Source organism: Propithecus coquereli, unplaced genomic scaffold (assembly GCF_000956105.1).
Source record: "Propithecus coquereli isolate 6110/MARCELLA unplaced genomic scaffold, Pcoq_1.0 Scaffold31, whole genome shotgun sequence".
In the NCBI taxonomy this organism is placed as follows: Eukaryota; Metazoa; Chordata; class Mammalia; order Primates; family Indriidae; genus Propithecus; species Propithecus coquereli.
This window is the reverse complement of record NW_012148730.1, coordinates 267982-287131: the sequence shown is the minus strand read 5'-3', so window position 1 is coordinate 287131 and position 19150 is coordinate 267982. Positions and strand designations below refer to the sequence as shown.

Sequence of the window (19150 nt, the reverse complement as noted above, 5' to 3'; positions counted from 1 at the left end):
GAAATTAAAACACTTTAATATAAACATTTCCAGAATATAGACTGATTTTGTATCAGCGCTTTTTCAGAGCTTTTTAAAACTATATATCATCTAAGTTTATTATAGACTGTTTCATTTTCCACTTTCAGAACTAGAAAATACAAAAATACACTGCAAATTAGGTTTAACAAAGAAAAAAAATCAGTCTAATTTGTTTCATACATTTTCCTTGGAGAAAGCCAAGAAACATGAACACACACACACACAAGATATCACCAACACAAACCAAAACAAGGAATGAATTCTGCAACATCTGATAATTCTCATTTAAAATAAATTATTTCCCATGAGTAAACAGTTCACTATCACAGCAATATGATGAACAGAAGTAGAGACAACTTCATTTAGGGAAATTACATTATATGTAAGAAACATGTAATAATTTTTTGTTTTCCTTTTTTTTAAGAAAATGAGGGAAAGTAACTTGAGGAAAAGGCATACTGAATACTTGTACTTCACTTGGCTTTTGTTAGATATTAAAGTAACATCCACCTAGAAAAATTCAAATAACATGAACCTCATGAAACCAATCTCTTCAACTTACTTCTTCAACCTTGAGAGAACAAAACTATAAAGTTCACAGTTCAAGAGTAGACTCATCCCAAAGCACTGACTTGTCTGTCTTTTCTTCAACAGGTTTCTTTTTGTTATGTTCTTCTTGTGTTCTTATGTTCTTGTTTCTCAGAGACTAGGTTTAGGCATTTTTGTTTCTTTCAATTAAATTTCAAGTTTTACAAAAAAAAAATCAGTTTTCCTAAACTGACACTGACTGTATCTACCTCTCCTTTTCTTCATCTGATGCTTTTGTTTTTGTCTAAACCCATTTTCTTAATTTATTTCTTCAATTAATCTTTGAGTAAACAAACTAAAAGTTCAAAATCCAAGAGCAGACTCATCCCAATACATTAAATCTTCTACCTTTTCTTCAACAAGTTTCCTTTTCTCTCATGTTCTTTCTATGTTATGTTCTTTCTCAGAGGCTAGGTTTAGGCTTTATAATTCTTTTTCAATTCAATTTCAATTTTTACACAAATAATTTGTTTCTGAACTGACACTGACTGTATCTACCTCTCCTTTTCTTCATCTGATGTTTCTGTTTTTGTCTAAACTCATTTTCTTAACTTATTTCTTTAATTAATCTTTGAGTAAACAAACTAAAAGTTCAAAATCCAAGAGTAGACTCATCCTAATATATTAACTCTTCTACCTTTTCTTCAACAGGTTTCCTTTTCTCTCATGTTCTTTCTATGTTATGTTCTTTCTCAGAGGCTAGGTTTAGGCTTTATATTTCTTTTTCAATTCAATTTCAATTTTTACACAAACAATTTGTTTCTGAACTGACACTGACTGTATCTACCTCTCCTTTTCTTCATCTGATGCTCCTGTCTTTGTCTAAATACATATTCTTAACTGTTTTCTTCAATTAATCCCTGGGTAAACAAAAGTTCAAAATCCAAGAATAGACTCATCCCAAAGTATCTCCTCTTCTGTTCTTTCTTCAACAGATTTCTTTTTCTCTTTTTTGTGCTTACGTTCTTCTTTCTCAGAGCGCATGTCATGGCTTTTCTTCTTTTTTCGATGCTTAAGCTTTCCTGAACTGACCCTGACTTTATCCCTCTCTCTTTTCCTTTGTCGGATGCTCTTATCTTTGTCTAACTCCGTATCCTCATAACTCTTTCTCCTTTTATGCTTGGATTGCTCCTTCTCAGGCCTTTCTTCACCTTCTTCCAGGTGTCGCCTTCTCTTCTGATGTCTCCGTTTATGACCTGCTTGATGGTCACTGGTCTTATTTTCTGAGGAGTGGTGCTTGTAAACTTCAGATTCTACACTGTATGGGTCAGAGTTATTTTCTTGCTGATTAAGGCTCAAGGGTACTGGTTTTTCTGGGAAATAATCTCTGGTGGGCGGAGAGTAGTTAGTAGAGTCTAGTCTTTGTTTGCTGTCATGAGCTGGTAAGCAATGAGGTAACTGGTTCTCCGCTGCTTGTGAAATACTGTATGGTCCGGGATAGGCAGGAAAAGTCTCAAATGGGAGTCTTTGCTCTAACATTCTATGTTTGGGTCTGACATCAACCATTTCTCTGTACCTATGTGTTTCCACAGAGCTATCACCTGTGTTTCTGAAACAAGTCCTTGGCTCTAGACCTCTGGCTTTCTGCACTTTGATGTAATCTTCAAGTTCATCTTGGAAAGAATCATATGTCCTCTTTGAATGAGCTGGTAACCCATGAGGTAACTGGCTTTCTACTGGTGAAATATAGTATGGTCGCTGGTAGGTCTGGGAAGTCTCAAATGAAAATCTTTGCTCACTCATTCTTTGTCTGGGTCCAGAATCAACCATTTCTCTGTACCCGCAAGTTTCCATAGGGTTCTCTCTCATCTTTCTGAAACAAGTCTTTGGATCTAGTCCTCTGGCTTTCTGCACTTTGATGTAATCTTCAAGTTCGTCTTGGAAAGAGTCATATGTCTTCTGTGAATAAGCTGGTAAGCAATGAGGTAACTGGTTTTCCACTGCGTGTGAAATATTGTATGGTCCTGGGTATGTCTGGAAAGTCTCAAATGGTAGTCTTTGTTCAAACATTCTATATCTGGATCTGGAATCGACTGCTTCTCGGTATCGACGGGTCTCCAAAGAACTCTCTTCCATCTTTCTGAAGCAAGTTTTGGGTTCTAGTCCTCTGGATTTCTGCACTTTGATGTAATCTGCACACTCATCTTGGTAAGAGTCTTGTGTCTTCTTTGAATTCTTCGCTAGATTCATAGCAATGGATTCTCTATAAAGAAGACAGTAGAAAATTCTTGTTACTAGATTATTTTATTCTGAATATTTTCTTTGCTCTCAAAAATATTAGTCTGAAAAACAAAAACAAAAGCCCAAACAGATTTTAAAAACCTCTCTCATTATAAAAGCTGTAAATCATAATTATTTTATGCCAAAAAGAAGCAACAGGGATAGTGACATATCTTCTAGACACTTCCCAATTTTTATACAAAAAAAAAAAAAAAAACAACACCTTTGTCAGGCCTGGGATGAAAGGGAGGGTGGGTACAAAGGAGTAGACATATTTGATACTGTTGTAACACTGAAAGTGTTAAGGCATGTTGTGATGTGTGGGTAAGGACCAATAATACTTAATGTCCTGACAGATAGTCTGTCATGTCCTTTTTAAAGTTTCCATTAGTCAGCTCCTTATACAGATCTATAAATGTGACAGGTATTTATTCTGGAACCCTGAGATTTTTTTTAAAAGTCTAAATCTATATACCATGGAGTACTACTCAGCCGTAAGAAAGAATAAAATATTGTCTTTTGCAGCAACCTGGATGGAACTGGAGGCCATTATCCTAAGTGAAGCAACTCAGGAACAGAAAAGTAAATGCTGCATGTACCCACTTATAAGTGGGAGCTAAACTATGGCTACATAAGGACACACAGAGTGGCATAATGGACATTGGACACTCAAAAGGGGGTAGAGGTAGGGGGTTACGGATGAAAAATTACTCATGGGGTACAATGCACACTATTCGGGTGATGGGTACACTAAAAGCCCAGACTTTACCACTATGCAATGCATACATGCAATGGAATTCAACTTGTACACACTAAATCTATTAAAATAAAAAAAAAAAGGCCTGCAGTACTGATTAGAAGGCATTTAATCTGGTTGCATATGATGTTCTAGGCTTGTGTTCCTCAGTCTTACTGTTACTCTTCAAGTAAAGTTTAAGAAGCAATAATTCTAAAAAAAAAGTCTAAATCCTAAATCTATCCAGGCATGGTAGCACAGGCTCTCTGTAGTCCCAGCTACTTGGGAGGCTAAGGCAGGAAGGTCACTTGAGCCCAGGAGTTTGAGGCTATGGTGCACCATGGTTGTGTGAATAGCCACTGTACTCCAGACTGGGCAACATAGTGAGATGCTGTCTCTTTGAAGAAAAAAAAAAAGGTCAAAATGTAGGTTAATTTTGCAAGTCAGACAATTTAGCTCCTAAGTATTTGAACTCAAATAATATAAATATTTCTACTTGAATAAAATAATGTAACAGAAATACTATGTCATGATTTCATTTATTTATTTATTTATTTATTTATTTATTTATTCAGGATATTATGGGGGTACAAACATTTTGGTTACATGTAATGCTGTTTGCCCCACCCAAGCCTGGGCTACAAGTGTGTTTCTCCCCCATACAGTGCATTCTGCTTCCATTAGTTGTGGGTTTACCCCTGCCCCCCGCCTCCCGACTGGCACCCAGTGAGTTTTACTACCATGTGAACACCTTAGTGTTGGTCAGTTAGTACCAATTTGATGGCGAGTACATGTGGAACATGTTTTTCCAGCGTTGTGATACCTCACTTCGAAGGATGGGCTCAATCTCTATCCCGGAAAATATAAGGGGTGCTAGATCACCATTGTTTTTTGTAGTTGAGTAGTATTCCATGGTATCCATATACCACATTTTATTAATCCACTCATGTATTGATGAGTGAGATATCACCTAACTCCAGTGAGAATGGCCCTTATCAAAAAGTCCCAAAACAACAAATGCTGGCATGGATGTGGAGAGACTGGAACACTCTTACACTGCTGGTGGGACTGCAAATTAGTACAACCTCTGTAGAAAATAATCTGGAGATACCTCAAAGAGCTAAAAATAGAAATACCATTTGATCCAGCAATCCCACTAACTAGGCATCTATCCAAAGGAAAAAAAGACATTCTATAATAAAGACATCTGCACTTGAATGTTTATAGCAGCACAATTCACAGTATGTCTTGATTTTAAAAGCAATAAGCCAAATATACAATAGTTAAATGCCCCTCTGTCCTGCTACCTGAACTACCCAGTCCCCAATTGTCCACTCAATTCTTCTCTCTTTAAAATAATAGAATACAATGGATTAAACATTAATTAAGCTCCTACTATGTGCCAGGCCAGGAACCTTACACATACTCTATTTCATCATAACAATCTTTTATCAGAGCTGTCCAAAGTTACATACTTGGTAGAAAGATGGATCTGGTATTCTAACCTAGGTTTGTCCATCAGTAAGACCTCTGTTCTTAACCACTACACTTTACTGGAAGAGTGACTGGATCACTGAATCCCTGGAACTAAGCCAACCTTCCAGAGATTCTTTGAGTTTGTGTGGTTAGCATGAGAGTGATACTTTAGCATTTCTCCAAAGGACACTGCTGTCTGGTCAGGAAGGGTACCAGTTAGCCAGCTCTGCCAGTACACTACCATGACTAGAGAACACCATTAAGGATGTTAGTGTGCAGTATGTTACAAATACCGCTGACCATATCCTGGTTCATAGGGAAATGAATGCCTAGAAATTCTGTAAAACACATGAAACTGTGTTTGGCTCTGGTATTTGGTGTCATAAAAACATTCTGACAAAAATACTTACCGAATTTGATGTTCACTTCCTCGCATGTGGAACCGGAACATATCTAAAGATGTAAAAGTGATACTACAAATATGGCAAACGTAGGTTCTTGTATTAAATGCTGAAAAAACAAGAGAGTTCAAGTTATGGTCAGTAAGGATACGCATAGAATCACATAATGTTAGAACTGGACAAAAATTTATTAGAGATCACCTACTTAAAATTTCTCAATAAAGATACGGCCCAGAGAGGTCAAATCACTTGCTCAAAGTCACCGAGCCAGTTAGTAGTAGGATTAGCTTCTCAGAGTCCATGTCTCTTAAATTAATGCCCAGAATTCTTTACGCTACACAACACTGCTTCTCTAGCCTTGATCTCTTCCCTAAGAATCTGCTATCTGCCTGCTTATTGTTGCTACGTGGAGGTGCTGTAGCCACCTCAAATTCAGCATGCCCAACCGACCTTTGCCTCTGAATTGCTCAACCAACCTCTTTTTATTTGCCCTTAACTCTCTTTCCACCCAACCAAAACCTGAAACATCCCCAAATATTAAAAACAAATAAAATCAAATTTTTACTCTCTTACCTGAAATCACTGTAGTGTATTAGTTACCAAAATTAATTTCCACAGATTTTAGAAAGGAGAGAGGTTCAGTGAGCCCCACTCTCAGGATAAAAGCTGAAAGCAAAATTCTAAAACATAACTACTAGTTACCACTTCCAAAGAGTCAAGAACTATAGAAGAGCAACTGTACACCAGCTAGCTAACTATTCTGCTTCTTAGGCAGAATTAGAAGCAGGGATAAATTAATTTTTATTTTCTTAGTCTCATCATCCTTCTACTTTCTCTTTGATCAGAAGAAGCAAAATAACAAATTTCATAAGTCAAACATAAACACAATCCCATCCTAGGGAGGAGGCAATAAATTGGTGGTTGCAGAGATTTTTAGGGACAACCAAGGTCTTTCTTAAAAGGTTGCTTCTTTTAAATAAAACAGTAACCTAATAAGTTAAAGGAAGCTAAATTAATCATTATCAAGTGTATTGGCCATGTCTGAATAAAGATTATTCATAGAAACATTGTTAGACTACTGGTAAAGAGAAAGAATAATGCTAACTTAAAGAGACTCTGCTCAGTATTGACATATACTCTATTGTGGGCCCAGGAGAGCTCAGCAGGTTGTGTCAAAATATGAATGAATGATTCTTCAAAATTACCCTTCCTCTCCATGCTATGATTTCATGCTCACCAAGTCATTTTCTGTTTATAATCCATTTCCCATATTCTTTGATATTAAGTAAAGGATACCATGGATGACAGACATCAAGAAAAACTGGGAACTGGAAATATATATCTCCTTTTACCATAAATCAATACCAGAATGATAATACATTAACTTAAATTACAATGTTTCCCAGCCTTCTCTGATAAGAATCACTTAGGGTATCAATTTAAAATATAGATTCCCAGGCCCCTCCCTTGGAAAACACGATTCAGTCTTTCACAGCAATGGGGAACTTGTATTTTAACAAGTAAAGGCAAATGATTATCAGAGACTTTGTGAGAAATATACTAAATATCTTTCCAGTTCCTCAGTTATTTATCAGCCTTTTTCAAGTCTGTTTGTGTTATGAGTCCCTGATTTGAGGCTGAGCAACTGTAAAGATTATGGACTTCCTGCAAAGCTAAGGACCAAACCCAGGACCAAACCCAGGACTGTGCCTCTTCATACAACCCTTTTCATGAAATACTTACTATCTTTATTTTACAGGTGTCAAAACTAAGCTCAGATTAACTTGGCCAGTACCATATATTTTGAAGGTGCTCAAGTTATGCAAGATAAGCAGGAGTCTTGGTTTCCTCTAGATTAGTGGTTCTCAATGCTGATTATACATTAAAATCATGCGGAAAACTTTTAAAATATTCGTGTTACAGCTCCACATCAGACCAATTAAATCAGAATCTCCAGAGGTACAACCAGGCTTTCTTACTTTTTGAAAGCTTTCCAGATGATTTTACTATCCAGCCACGGTTGCACACCTGCCCTAGATTATTGAGCTAATGATCTTCATTATGATTATAAACTGAGATTATATTTCAGAAGCTTTATATATTTATTTAGTGCTTATAAAGTTTACTCTATATAGTGTCCTCCTCAGTTCCTCCTCTGTTTCCCCACAAATTCCATCAGAAGTAAGATTTTAACAGAGGTAATATAGGGGCTTAGAAGAACTGCTGGTCACATATGAAAGATCCAGAGGCAGTTCTAGAACTGTGGTCTGATTACCATCATCTTAGTCCTTGGCTTCTCCACACACTGATATTCTTTATCTTTTTCAAGGACATAAACATCTCGGAAAATAATATATGAAAACTATGTGAATCTTTTCTGTGAAGATATAAAGCCTATGTACTGCCCCAAGGTCAGAATTCCTGGTCAAATTCTCCATAGTGGGACCTGCCTCCATTATGTTTCTTACACTCTCCATTACTTTATCCCCAAGATATCTCCTTGGCCCTGTTCTGCTTTTGGCTGTCCTGCTCTTGGCCTTGTTCGGATTCCTTGGTTCTGAGTTCACCCAAAAACTAAGGCTTCTTTGCATCTTGTACCTTTTAGAATCTTCCACAACTTAACACTTGTGGGGTCCAGAAGTGCATGTCTTTATAGTCTAATATTGTGGTTCTCAATCTTGGCTCCATATCAGAATCACTTGGGGAGTTAAAAAAGAGAAAACAAAACACTGATGCATAGGTCCCAGAGATGGTAATTTAATTGATTGGAGGGATGTGGCCAGAGCATTGGGATTTCTAAAAGCTTACCACATAATTCTAAGAAGTAGTCAAGGTTGAGAACCACTGGTCTAATATCTTAAATGGGGGAAGAAACCAATTGAGAGTTACATATAAGTAAAACTGCAGCTGAACATTTATCTTATGAAGAAAAATAGAAAATGTCCAATTTACCTGTTCTTAGATTATGACAGGAGGACAAAACATTTTTAAAAACCTAACATTTGTTGAGAACCTATTCTGTGATGGGTAGTGTATATATTTTTTATTTCAGCCTTATTTAATCCTGTGTAGTTGTATTATTTTCATTTTATATCTGAGGAATCTGAAGCAAGAGACTTCAAGTATATCTCCAAATTTATGTTCATCCCTATATACAATACTGCCTCTCAATAAACAATTAGAAAATATGAATTAAGAAAAACTGTGTATTCATTATCATATAGAGAACTGAGAAGGATATTACAGAATAAAACATAATCTTTTATCTCAAGGATGCTAATTCACTTGAGGGGCTATAGTTGATGCAATGAACAGTAAAGCCTATGAGAAATCAAAGAAAGGGGAGAATACCAACAGCCAGAGCAGTGAGGGAAGTTGTGATGGATCTTGAAGGACAGGAATAATTTGTATTATAAAGAAAGCAGATAAGGGCACTCCAGGGGATGAAAACAATATCAGGTATGGCAGAGACAGAAATGAACATGACAGCTGAATCCAAATAATCTGTTCAACAAATACTGAGTACCTATGTAGCATCATGCTAGATGCTAGGGTATACAAGATGAATAAAACAGCCAGGCTGTCCACAAGTCCAGTGTGAGAAAGATTATGTGAACAAAGGATTTCAGTCTCACTTGCTAAAAGTAAGAGAGGCATGCTTAAGAGGTGTGGGAGTGCAAAGAAGCAGAGAAATTTAGCACAGTATGGGGGTCTGAAGAAGGCTACTGGAAGAGATGATACTTTAGCTAAACGTGGAAGAATGAAAAATGGTTAACTTGATGAAAAAGCTGAGAAGACCTTTCTAGGCACAGAAAATAGAATGCAAAAACTACAGAAGTGTTTATAGGAACTTCTCAGAATTGTTATAGCGTTAAAAACAAAAGGATGAGATGGGAAGAGGCAAAAAGGGATCAGATCAAAGAGAGACTTACATGTTATGCTAAGGAGCCTAGATTTTTTAGTCTGTGCTCTGGGAAATCTTGAAGTGGTGTAAATAATAAATGACACAGTTGGTGAACTGTGTGTTTTAGATGAATCTCTCCTCTGGCTGCAATACAGAGGATGAAGTTAAGAGGAGCAAGTCTAGGAATAAGGAGACCACAGTTATGAGGTGAATACACTGACCAGGCAAGAGATAATGAGGACACAGACTAGAAGGGTCTCAGTAGGGGTAAAGAAAAAAAGGGAGACTGGTAAAATATTTAACTTTAAAACTGACAAAACTTAGTGACTGACTGAACACGAGGGATAGGGGAGAGGAAGGAATCTAGAGGAGTATAAAATAGCTCCCAGAAACCTAGTTTGGTAACTGGGTGGGTGGTGACCCCATTAACTGAAATTGGAACTTCAGCAGGAAGTATTGGTTTAGGGGATGAGAGAGTAAGTAATGGTGAGTATAAGTTTGAACCCACAGAGTCTGAGATATCTCTGAAACTTTCCTGTAAAGGTGTCTGACAGGCAGTTATATATGAGTTTGAAAGGCAGAAGATAGGTCAGAGAGATTTTGGAGATATAAGAACATGGGGGTAGTCAAAATAATCAGAGTGGATGAAATCTCCTGAGGAAAATGTATGCGTGGGCACAGGAATAGCAACATAATGATAAAACCCTGGAGAGTGCCACTCTTTAAACTAAGATGGCAGAGAAGGAGGAACCCATGAAAGCCCACCAAGTAAATGACAGAAAGATATAAGGATAAACAGGAGAGAGTGATGTCAAAGGAGCTAAATAAAGATATCCATTGGATTTAAAAATTTAGAGGTCACTCTGACACTTTGAGTAGTAGTTTCAGTGGAGTAGCAGAGTGGCAGTGTAAAAGCCGGGGGAATGTGTGCCAACAAATGGCAATGAGTTAGAGAAGTGAATAATAAGTGAAAACAGTAAGAGTAGACTACATTGAAAAAAAACTTGGCTGAGAAGGGAAGGGGAAAAGCGTAGTAGTTAAAGGGCAACTCAGGGTTACAAAAGGATTTGGGTAAGGCAAGATACCTGGTAATCCACATCTGATGGACAAATTTTTCTTGATGAAATAAGAAGCTTGTCAGAAGTGTGAGGCGGGGGAATGTAGAGTAGGGGAAGGGAGTCTTGGAGAATGATATAGGTTTAAAATCATCACTAAGGAGAAAGTGAAGGAAAAGAAAAATGATTAAGTAGGACTAAAAGCCCAAAGAGGATGGATACCAAGGCTCTGAAGAAGTACCCGATTTCTAGACTTAGATACTTTTCCATAGCAGCACTCAGGAGGCCTGAATGTAGAAGTAGAAAAGGTGAAGAGTGGAACTGATTCAAAGTTGAAATTTTGCTACTAGGGAATGAGAGAGTAACAATGAGGTACAAGTAGTGCTTTCCAGAAGGTTGTTACAGCATTAAGGTGTGAGGTGATGGTAGTAGAAACATAATGAAACAGTGCATAAAGGAGAAATAGTTCCAAAAAGATTTGATAAGACTTGCTGATGGATAGGATACAGGGAATTAAGTAGACAAAGATACCCTCAAAGATTCAAGTGTAGGTGACTAATAAACAGTCGAACTACTGACAAAGACAGAAAACTTGGGAAATTCGAGTTGGTTTTAGAGAAGACTATTAATTCAATTTTAGATATGTTGAGTTACAGGTGAAGGTGAGACACCTAAGTGCAATAATGGGGCTAGAAATTAGTAAGATAAACAAAAAAAAATACAATAAATAAAAAATACATACATACTTTAGTTCCATATCGTTATGGTAGCCATTCCTGTGCTAATAAGATCTGGGCTGGATGAGGGACATGAAGAAAGCAGTGAGAATGATGAAGAAAAAGAGAAAGAGATTAGACATGGGAGAAACATAAAAATAATGGCAAATGGAAAGAAAGGCAGAGACAGAAAGAAGAAAATGAGGGAAGAGTGAAATAGTTAAGGTGGTATATGTTAAATTGTTTTGTTACCACTTGCTAACATGTAATATGGGCTTCTGCTGTTACTGTTCTTTCAAATTCTCATTAACGAATTTAAATTCTCCAGCTGTTTTTTTTTTCTCTGAGACAGAGTGTCACTCTGTTGCCCTGGCTAGAGTGCCATGGCATCAGCTCACAGCAACCTCAAACTCCTGGGCTCAAGTGATCCTACTGCCTTAGCCTCCCAAGTAGCTGGGACTACAGGAATGTGCCACCATGCCCAGCTAATTTTTCTATATATTTTTAGTTGTCCAGCTAATTTCTTTCTATTTTTTTAGTAGAGACAGGGTCTCGCTCTTGCTCAGGCTGGTCTTGAACTCCTGAGCTCAAACTATCTGCCCGTCTCGGCCTCCCAGAGTGCTAGGATTACAGGCGTGAGCCACCGCGCCTGGCCTCCAGCTGTTTTTTAATACTCAAATACTTACTGCTCTTGAAATGAAATAGTCAAGGCAGGGTTGAAAATTTGTTCTTTGAGCTCTAGCTTCAGAGGCTAACATAGAATGGTTTCAATGACTGTATTAAATGATGCTGATGACCATCCCCCTCCTCCATCATCAGATTAAAATTTCTCCAAAATCTTTCTTCCCTCATTCTAATAACCTTGAAACTCTGGAGTGCCAAAATTACCCTCCCCCTTTAGAAGTGACAAGAGTGCTTCTCATAGCTGACTCAGTTCAAATTTACCTAATGCCACTAAACTAGAAGCTACTTATTTCAGATACCCTCAGCGCAGCAATAGGAAATATGCCCTAACGAGTGGAAATCTGTCATTTCACCAAACATCTACTCCTACTTTCAGAAGCCCTATCACTTCTATTTCTACACTTGCCGAAATCAACATTCTTTAAAATCCCAAATAAAAATACTTATCTCTATGTAACTTTTTGGGATATATGTTGGATCACATTAAATAGGAAAATGAAATAGTACAAAAATGGGGTAAGCACTCAATAAATAAAGCTTAATTAATAGTTCACTGATTCATATATTAAACTAATCTCTATTAAGGTGGGCCTACTTCTGTGCCAGTTTCTATCTCTAGCACTGGAAATATAGATGAGTTAGATGAAGTCCCTTCCCTCAAAGACCTTACACTCTAATGGGAGAAAGACACGTAGAGAGATAATTAGATATGCAGGTTAAGGAATCACAGAAGATTAGCCTTGAAGGAAATGAAAAGGCTTCCAGGCAGCAGCAGTATGTTAAAAAATGAGTAGAAGTTAGTCAGGAGAAGAGAGTTATGGGGATATTCCAGGCAAAGTGGTAGCATGAACAAGGGGATAGACACAAAAAACAGGGTAATGGTTTCTGGAAACCATAAGCAATTTGCAGGTACTGACCCACATAGATCATGGCAGGAAGTTCCAGGGGATAAGCCTGGAGAAGGCAGGCAGAAACAAGATGGTAGAGAGCTATGGAGCTTAGATTTATCCTTCAAAGATAACAATGAAGGGTGAAACAATGAAGGGTCTTAAAGAAGGGTAATGACATGGAAATATTTATATTTCAAGTGAAAACACTCTAGTGGTTAAATTGAGGGTGAATTTGGGGAGATAAAACTGGAGGCAGGGAGAGTAGGTAGGAGATTGTAGCAATACTCTAGGATAACACATCTCAAAATTTATTGGGTACAAATCACCTAGGGATCTTGTTAAAATGCAGATTCTGATTCTGTATGTCTGCAGTGAGTGGGGCCTGAGATTCTTTTTTCTAACAAGCTCCCACGTGATGCCAATGGTGCTGATCCACAACCGGCACTTTGAGTAGTAAACCTCTAGGAAAGATGTTGAGGACCTAAACAAATGTGGGAAAAGCAGGGCTGGAGAGAGGGTACAGCAATATTCAGGAGGTGAAGCTTGGTGATTCATTAGATATAGAAAGTGAAGGAGGTGGTGTTGGGGGGTTCACAGTTAACTGCAGGTTTCTACTTTGAACAATTTAGTGGACCCGAAATGGCTATGAGGCATCCAGGTGAAGCAGTAGCTGCCATTTGGATATGTGAGTCTAAGACTTGACAGAAAGGTCATAAGCATACACGTGAGAGATGAAACCAGGGGAAGAGATTAAATCATGTTTATAGAGTAAGGTCAAGAATGGAACCATGGGAATACCTAGGTCTAGGTAATGAATAAAAATAGATCCCATAAAGAAAACAAAAAAGAAACAGAAACACGGGAGAAGAATGAGAGCATAAGGAGTTACATATGACAAACAATACAGCTTCCAAAAGGGAGTAATAGCATTTTCACACGAAGCAGAAAGATCTAGTAGGGAAAGAACTGAAAAATAACAGTGAGTGAAGGAAAAGGAGTGGAAGAGAGAATATGAAAGGGGAATAAAATACACTAGTAGTGAGAAGATGCCTGTGGGGGGAAAAAATGAAAAAAAAATATGGTTAGAAGAGCAAGTGGATCACTTCAGCCAGGATAACTCTCTTTATTGTGCCTGAATTCTGCCATTCTTTCTTAGATCCAATCCCTTTTGTTCATCCTCTCTCCTTCCCATTTCTATCAATTGAAATAATCAAAATCTATGAAGATTTTTCTGGACCATGATGTTTCATTCCTCTAGTTACCAAAAATATGCACACAAAAATCCAAGTCTGTAGCCTCTTGCGATGAAGTCTTATTAACCCAACTAGTTTACACACTTGCTCCTTCAGGAAAAATGGTATATTCTCATTTGTATTACCAATAATAAGTAGCTTAGATCCCAAGAGATATTTAAACCATACTTAGTAAATGAAATAACCACATGATACCAATTTTTTCTCACATGATGCTAATTTAAAATACTTCCTTATGTTCCTAAGATCACATGGAACCACAGGAATAGCTATATTTGATTATAAAATTAATAGGGGTCATCTAAACCATTTTGGATCTCATTTTGTAGAAAACAAACAGATGAAGCTAGGTGGAATCAAAAGTCCTTACTTACCTAAAATTCTATGATTCCCATGAATACTATCAACTTCTCACTCGAGAAGAGTAAAATGATATATAAATCAGCTAGTATGTTTTATAAAATACAAACTTCCTATGAAAGCGTTTTGGGATAATTTTACTGTTTACCATTTGCATCTGATTTTGCTGGAAGAGGTTTCTCTCTTATCTTGTCTACAAACGTCTTCCTAGCTTCATTTCTTTTGTGTTTTTTCCCAACATAATGTTGTTGGGCCATTATTGGACTATTAAAGGAAGCAAGACAGAGCTTGCAATATTTGTTTGGATTATTCAAATCCAAAGCACTGCTGGAAGAAGAAGGCATAGTCTTGTCTTTAATCCCACCTGGAGGAGGCTTGACAGCAAGGGGCTTCGGGAAGGTTGACTCTGCAGAAGTAGGAATAGGCACACCTGCTGAAATAGTTATAATGAGAAGTGATCAACATGTGTTCGGATATTAGAGCTACACTTATTGTAGAGTATTAGGGAAATACAGAACTCTCTAAAAATCCACTCTCTGGACTTTTTTAGCAGAAGGCTGCTGTATAAAGGTACTCAAGACAAAAAGAATTTCCTTCTGTGAGAATGGAAATTTGAATATGAATCTGTCTCCAAGTTTCTCCAATAAAGATATGGAAAGGAAGGAATGTTCTGCATCAGATATTGTCTAATTACATTCATTTAAAGAATCAAGGAAAGCATGAGAGCCATCTTAGGATGATTCTTTGAAACTTCTAAGTTGGTGACTTTCTTGAGTAACACAGTAGGGCATCCACTCAGTCTAGATTTGTGATGTTTGCATCAGAATAAAATATATGCAATTATTTAAGACTACAAAATTATATAGGCTCCTAAAATTCTAGTTATTTCATAGCTCTTTCATTTATTCTTCTCTCTGAGCCCAAACTGATGAATTTTTGGAGACTGAAGATAAGGCTTTTACGAGATGCTTTCTACTATAGAGCACACGGATTCTTCCCCTCTTTAGAAGGACAGGCGGAAAAACAAACATACAAAAATTAGAGAGACTAGAGTAAATTTAAAAAATAATTCTGGTTTCATTTATTGAGAAAACAATAAGTTTTAGTAATTTATTTTGTGTCACTGACTTCGTTGGGTGATGCCTACACTATAAGTTGGAAATAAATGTTAGTGAATTTTCCATGCCAGGCATGCCTTAGTCCTGAAGCGTTGAAGCTAATAAGAAGATGGTAAATTATGTATTTCAGAGGATTAACCAGCCTTTTTTTTATTCCATCACACAAGTTTTTAAAAATACGATTTGGATTCCCCAGGGTGTACTGTGCCATTTCAGGCAACTTTGGGCCAGGTTGCTCATATGCACTGGTGGCCCAAAAATCACTGGAAGGAGGAAAGAGGCAATATTTTGTAATTTTGTGTATCTTTAGGATTTAAGCTAAAATAAGTATTTGGTAAATACTAATTGATGATGCTGGTGGTACTTCTTTCTTCATATTCATAGGAAGAAAGGAATAGGCTGTCAGAGTAGAAGGAAATTCAGTAATATTCATTTATTTATTTATTTATTTTTGCCTACAGTTAATAGTCAGGAAGCAGTGCATCCATAACTATATTACGGTGAAGACACTGATTGGAACACACATATGAGATAATGTTTTGGAAAGTACTAAAGCAAAAAAAGAAAAGTAAATACGAGCTAAGATTTTATGATTTGATTAGAAACTGATAGAGTTCCAGCTGCTTATTATTGTTTCTTTATAGCTAGCAGAGGAAATCACTGAAAGGGAGAGGTCCTAACATTTCTAAAAATTCAGCTAGCAAGTATAATTGCCATTAAATGACAAAGACAGAGAAAGAGATTAACTGGGCAGAAAAAGAATAACCAAGTTATTTTAATCAGAGCAAAAGTGTCCCCAACAAAAAATGTATGGCAGAGTTAGGAAAAATGATAGGTAGATCCTGTATTGAACATAAAGATGTGAGTGGAACCTTACCCATCTCTGGCTGAAATCCTGAAGGAGATACATTATCGCGTTCTTCCATTAATTGTTTCACTTTTTTAGCATGGACTTTCCCCGTATAGTGAGACTGAGCAACAACTGGGGAGCTAAAAATCATGTTGCAGAGATCACAAAATTTATTTCTGTCCACTACTTCGTTCCTATGCACCTGAAATAAGCACAATCTTGTTAGAAAGATTAGATAACTCAAAGTTTAGAATTAAGACATCAACATAGATCACTCACCTCAAAATTCCCAACATGCGTCTTCATTCTGTTACCAGGCACTTCATTTTGTTCTCCATGCATATGAAAATAAAAACTAACATTTTGAGCATGTTTTTCACTCTGAAAAAAGATATAATATGACTTTGTTTATTCAATAACAGAGTCACCCAAAATTTACACCTCACTGAATTTAAGGACAGTACTCATGTGTTTTAATATATTTAGTCTGTACCAAGTTTATGAAAGAGCATCACATGCTCTCAAATCTCTAAATTTCAATTAAAAAAATAATGCTACAATTTAGAAGCCAATAACCTTTAGATTCTTGTTTCTGACAGAAACTTCTAGTTGCTGCCGAATATCACATGTCTTCCTCCTTAGTTACAAATCTTGAGCAATGTACCCAGCTAAAAGACATTTTCCAGCCTTACTTTCAGCAAGATGTAGCCATGTGACTGGATTTTGGCCTGTAACATGTAATCTGAAGTGTTTATGTGGAACTTCTGGGAAGCCTCCTTAAAAGGCTGGGGGATAAGCCCTTTTTCTATACTTCTTCCCTTCTGCTTTTGGAATTAAGATACAAAGGATAGAGTTCAATAGTCACCTCAGACCAAGGGGAACCTTGAAGAAGAAAGCCAGTTCATCAGAGCACAAAGACAGAAAATACCTAGATCCCTGATGATATCATGGAGCTGTCACATCAGCCCTGTACTACTTACCTCTCAAATTATTTCATAAGGAAATAAACCCTTCAGGTTTAAGTCAAATTAGAAATAATCTCTGAACAAATGTATAACCGAGTATATAAGAATAACAAAAACATTGGTATAGGGAGAAGGGAAACTAACATTTCCTGAGCACGTAATGTGAGACAATCATTCTCTCTACAGAATTTTAAACTGTGAAATATATCCATCATGTAATTATAGCGATTTAATTTCAATCAACATAAGGACTAAAATACAATTGCCAATAAGGTTAGCAGTGGACAAAACTAGATGAAGTGTTTAAAAAAGTAGAATCGGCATTACATTTATTTGAAGTATATGTATCTAGTACTTTTGGTAACCCAGATTCCAGAAATGAAAGAAATCCAGTAGCTCATCAGATGATGCTGACATGTGAGACAATGCCAGTGAAATCAGGAGGAATCATTTTTAGGCTTTGTCATACCAATGACTAGCTGTGGAGAATTACTGGCTCTCTGGGTCTCAGTTTTCTAATTTATAAACTAAGAGAGAAAGGACATTAAACAGTCTGTCTCTTAGCTCTAGAATTATATGGTTCTGGGCCTAGAAACATGTGGTTAAGTCAAGTGCAAGATAAGTTCATTTTGTTTTTACAGTCTTCATTTACTATAAAGGAAGACTGAAAGTTCTACATAATATCCCTTGATTCATATTAATAGTTTCCTATGTGAGCTTCATAATTCCTCCCTTGTATTTACTACAAGGACGAATGGTATAGTGGCTTGAGACATACAAAGGGAGGCAGAATGGTGTGAAGAAAACAAGCTTTGGAGTCAAATAGTCTGAGTTTAAATCCAAGTTCCCCAAACTTGAGGTAGTACATGACTGTCCCTCCCTGAGTCAGTCTCCTCATCCGTCAAAGAGAAAGAGTATCACCTATTCCACAGGATTCTCATAAAAATCAGATGACTTATATGAAGTTTACTTGCTACATTCAAAAACCTGCTTTAGACCCTACTCCAATTATTTTTAACCTACCTCATAATGTGAAATCCTTTGTGATTCAAACTGTAGGAATACTCCACAAACTCGACAAAAATTTTCTGTAAAAAGTTCTTCAGCCTTTTCCTGTTCATTCCAAGTGGCATCTATGAATAAAATAAATGGAAGATAATATATCACATTAATATTTAGAGGTACCATTTTCATTCCTCAACTATACATTATTTCATATGCCACTTAAGATTTGAGTGCTTGTGAGGCTGTAGTAATAGTTTTTTTCTCAAGTACGCAATTTATTTATTTATTTATTTTTTTTTGAGACAGTCTCACTCTGTTGCCCGGGCTAGAGTGCCGTGGTGTCAGCCTAGCTCACAGCAACCTCAAACTCCTGGGCTCAAGTGATCCTCCTGCTTCAGCCTCCCAAGTAGCTGGGACTACAGGCATGCACCACCATGCCTGGCTAATTTTTTCTCTATATATTTTTAGTTGTCTGGCTAATTTCTTTCTATTTTTAGTAGAGATGGGGTCTCGCTCTTGCTCAGGCTGGTCTCAAACTCCTGACCTCGAGCGATCCTCCCGCCTCAGCCTCCCAGAGTGCTAGGATTATAGGCATCAGCCACCGTGCCTGGCCTCAAGTATGCAACTTAATATGCACATACTAAGTATGTCTCTAATGTCACAAGTGGCAAGAGTTATTTCTTTAGTATGGTAAGTCTAGATAGACGATACCATTCTAAAGGAATCATTATGGGGGCATCAGTAACTTCATGGTCTTCATGGAATGATTTAGGGCACCAGTGATGAAAGGCTGGACTTTAAATCCAGCCTTGATATTTTGTGTTTTACAGCAGACAGTCCTAAGAAATGCACTGTTTAAGAGCTGTCACTTATCTCACTCCAGATGTTGTCTAAAATCACATGGAACC

At 37.1% G+C, this 19150-nt stretch overlaps 1 protein-coding gene across 1 annotated transcript in view; it reads right to left on the bottom strand.

Moving 5' to 3' along the window:
• Positions 1-1457: 1457 nt before the first annotated feature.
• ZMAT1 (zinc finger, matrin-type 1) overlaps positions 1458-19150 on the bottom strand; it is a 56865-nt gene continuing 39172 nt past the window's right edge. Inside the window, exons 3-7 of the mRNA XM_012650024.1 lie at positions 18261-18370; positions 16552-16653; positions 16300-16474; positions 5452-5551; positions 1458-2812 (exon numbers count right to left, since the gene is read on the bottom strand). Of these exons, the coding sequence (XP_012505478.1) occupies positions 1486-2812; positions 5452-5551; positions 16300-16474; positions 16552-16653; positions 18261-18370 (1814 nt within the window). The 3' untranslated portion in view covers positions 1458-1485. The remainder of the gene's footprint in view (positions 2813-5451; positions 5552-16299; positions 16475-16551; positions 16654-18260; positions 18371-19150) is intronic.